This window comes from Limulus polyphemus, unplaced genomic scaffold (assembly GCF_000517525.1).
Source record: "Limulus polyphemus unplaced genomic scaffold, Limulus_polyphemus-2.1.2 Scaffold4518, whole genome shotgun sequence".
NCBI classification, from domain to species: Eukaryota; Metazoa; Arthropoda; class Merostomata; order Xiphosura; family Limulidae; genus Limulus; species Limulus polyphemus.
In genome coordinates, this window is record NW_013670128.1 from 60,807 (window position 1) to 63,170 (window position 2,364).

General features: G+C 35.4%; 1 protein-coding gene across 1 annotated transcript in view; it reads right to left on the reverse strand.

The window, feature by feature from the left end:
• LOC106471289 (UPF0577 protein KIAA1324-like homolog) overlaps positions 1–2,364 on the reverse strand; it is a 6,796-nt gene that overhangs the window by 1,233 nt on the left and 3,199 nt on the right. Inside the window, exons 3-4 of the mRNA XM_013931888.2 lie at positions 1,085–1,130; positions 537–723 (exon numbers count right to left, since the gene is read on the reverse strand). Of these exons, the coding sequence (XP_013787342.1) occupies positions 537–723; positions 1,085–1,130 (233 nt within the window). The remainder of the gene's footprint in view (positions 1–536; positions 724–1,084; positions 1,131–2,364) is intronic.

The window sequence follows — 2,364 nt, forward strand, 5'->3', positions numbered from 1 at the left end:
ACAGATACAGCTTAGTACAGTGTTAAACTACAAACACAGCTTAGTACAGTGTTAAACTACAGATACAGCTTAGTACAGTGTTAAACTACAAACACAGCTTAGTACAGTGTTAAACTACAGATACAGCTTAGTACAGTGTTAAACTACAAACACAGCTTAGTACAGTGTTAAACTACAGATACAGCTTAGTACAGTGTTAAACTACAAATACAGCTTAGTACAGTGTATCAGTTTTGGCAGTGGATGCTGTTACTAGCTGCCTTCCTTCTGGTTTATCAAGTTAAAAATTATAGTAGCCAAGAGTTGGCAGTGGATGCTGTTACTAGCTGCCTTCCTTCCGGTCTGCAGAGAGATGAAGGAAAGTACAGTGGGAATTGGCAGTGGATGCTGTTACTAGCTGCCTTCCTTCTGGTTTATCAAGTTAAAAATTATAGTAGCCAAGAGTTGGCAGTGGATGCTGTTACTAGCTGCCTTCCTTCCGGTCTGCAGAGAGATGAAGGAAAGTACAGTGGGAATAATGAACCAATCAAACTCACCTCATAATCGTCTTTGGTACATATACGGCATGCTAGTCGTGTTTTCCACATAAAATGAAAGTTACATCCATCACACGTTCCGTCTGGGCATGAGGTAGGTGGCAGTATTGTGCCATTTCCCTCCTGGTTGCTATCACAGTGAAGAGTAATGGTGGTTGCACGACCAGACTTGCAAGCTTGAGTGGATCTATTAGATTCCAATATGATGCATTATATGTGCCACGTTTACAACGATAGCATGACAGAATGCAAATAAAAAAAAGTATTATATATAGAAAGGCAGTGAATGATTCAAACATCTCTGGTGTTAATAAAGAACATGAGTGAAGTATTTAAGAATACAAATATTTAATCAAGGTAATACTGAGATGTTTTTAAAATGGAGTTGAATAAAACTGTAATTGCTACACATAGTTGAATATCGTTACACTTAAGATCACACTGATTATTCAATTTAAAGTTCACAAGTACTATAAAACCCATCCATGTTCGTTAGAACCACTAAAACTGTGAATACAATACTGTCAATACAAAGATAAAAGACTTACACTGAAGATGTGTAGTAGAAATGAATGTCATTTTGATGAGCATGGCCTGAAAGAAACGACAAAATTATGACATGAACTCACACCACTTTCATTATAATATCTAATTAAATCTTCCATTATTAGTGGTTTTATCACTACGTTCAAATGTTTTTAGTTAACTTTGTGTATATTAGAAATCACGTTACACTCGTTAATGACTGTTTTATCATATATTGTAAAAAAATAAATGATAAAAATATATTAAAACATCTTGAATAAAATACTGATAAATCAAGTAGCATAGCGTATACAGTATGGTACGAGTGAAACCTATTACTGCCCACAAATGTCCCATTATTGTATGATTCCCAAGCTTAAAATAAATCCTTACACTTTATGTCAGAAAAAAGGAAACTTAGTACTGCAGAGATGGTGGTTTTAGTTGGCTACAGGTCAAATATCCTACCTATTATTTTATATCTAAAATCATATTTGTGGGGCTTTAACAAGTTCAGTTTTCATTACATTTTACAATGAATACTATGGATTGTACTGGTCCTTGGAGTGTTTGTTTCTTCAATATAACTTTCAACTTTTGTTTTCTAGTGAGCCGCTGTTTGAAAAAAAATAACCACAATTTTCTGATATGTTTGTATTGAAAACTAACCCTACTGTGATGCAGTAAAATCACTAATGGTGGGGCTGCTTAGCCTATAATTCATGTGTCTTTCAAAAAAGAACTCTTGGAAAACCATAACAATAAACAGACATAAAAACACCCAAATAAACAACATGACTTATGATACTATTACAGCAAGTCTTCTTCTCACCGTACTCTCCTTCATCTCTCTGCAGACAACATGACTTATGATACTATTACAGCAAGTCTTCTTCCCACTGTACCCTCCTTCATCTCTCGGTAGACAACATGACTTATGATACTATTACAGCAAGTCTTCTTCCCACCGTACTCTCCTTCATCTCTCTGCAGACAACATGACTTATGATACTATTACAGCAAGTCTTCTTCCCACCGTACTCTCCTTCATCTCTCTGCAGACAACATGACTTATGATACTATTACAGCAAGTCTTCTTCCCACTGTACTCTCCTTCATCTCTCTGTAGACAACGTGACTTATGATACTATTACAGCAAGTCTTCTTCCCACCATACCCTCCTTCGTCTCTCTGCAGACAACATGACTTATGATACTATTACAGCAAGTCTTCATTCTTATTGTTAGTTTAATAAAGTACTGAACTTATTTAATGTTCTTATTGTTAGTTTAATAAAGTACTG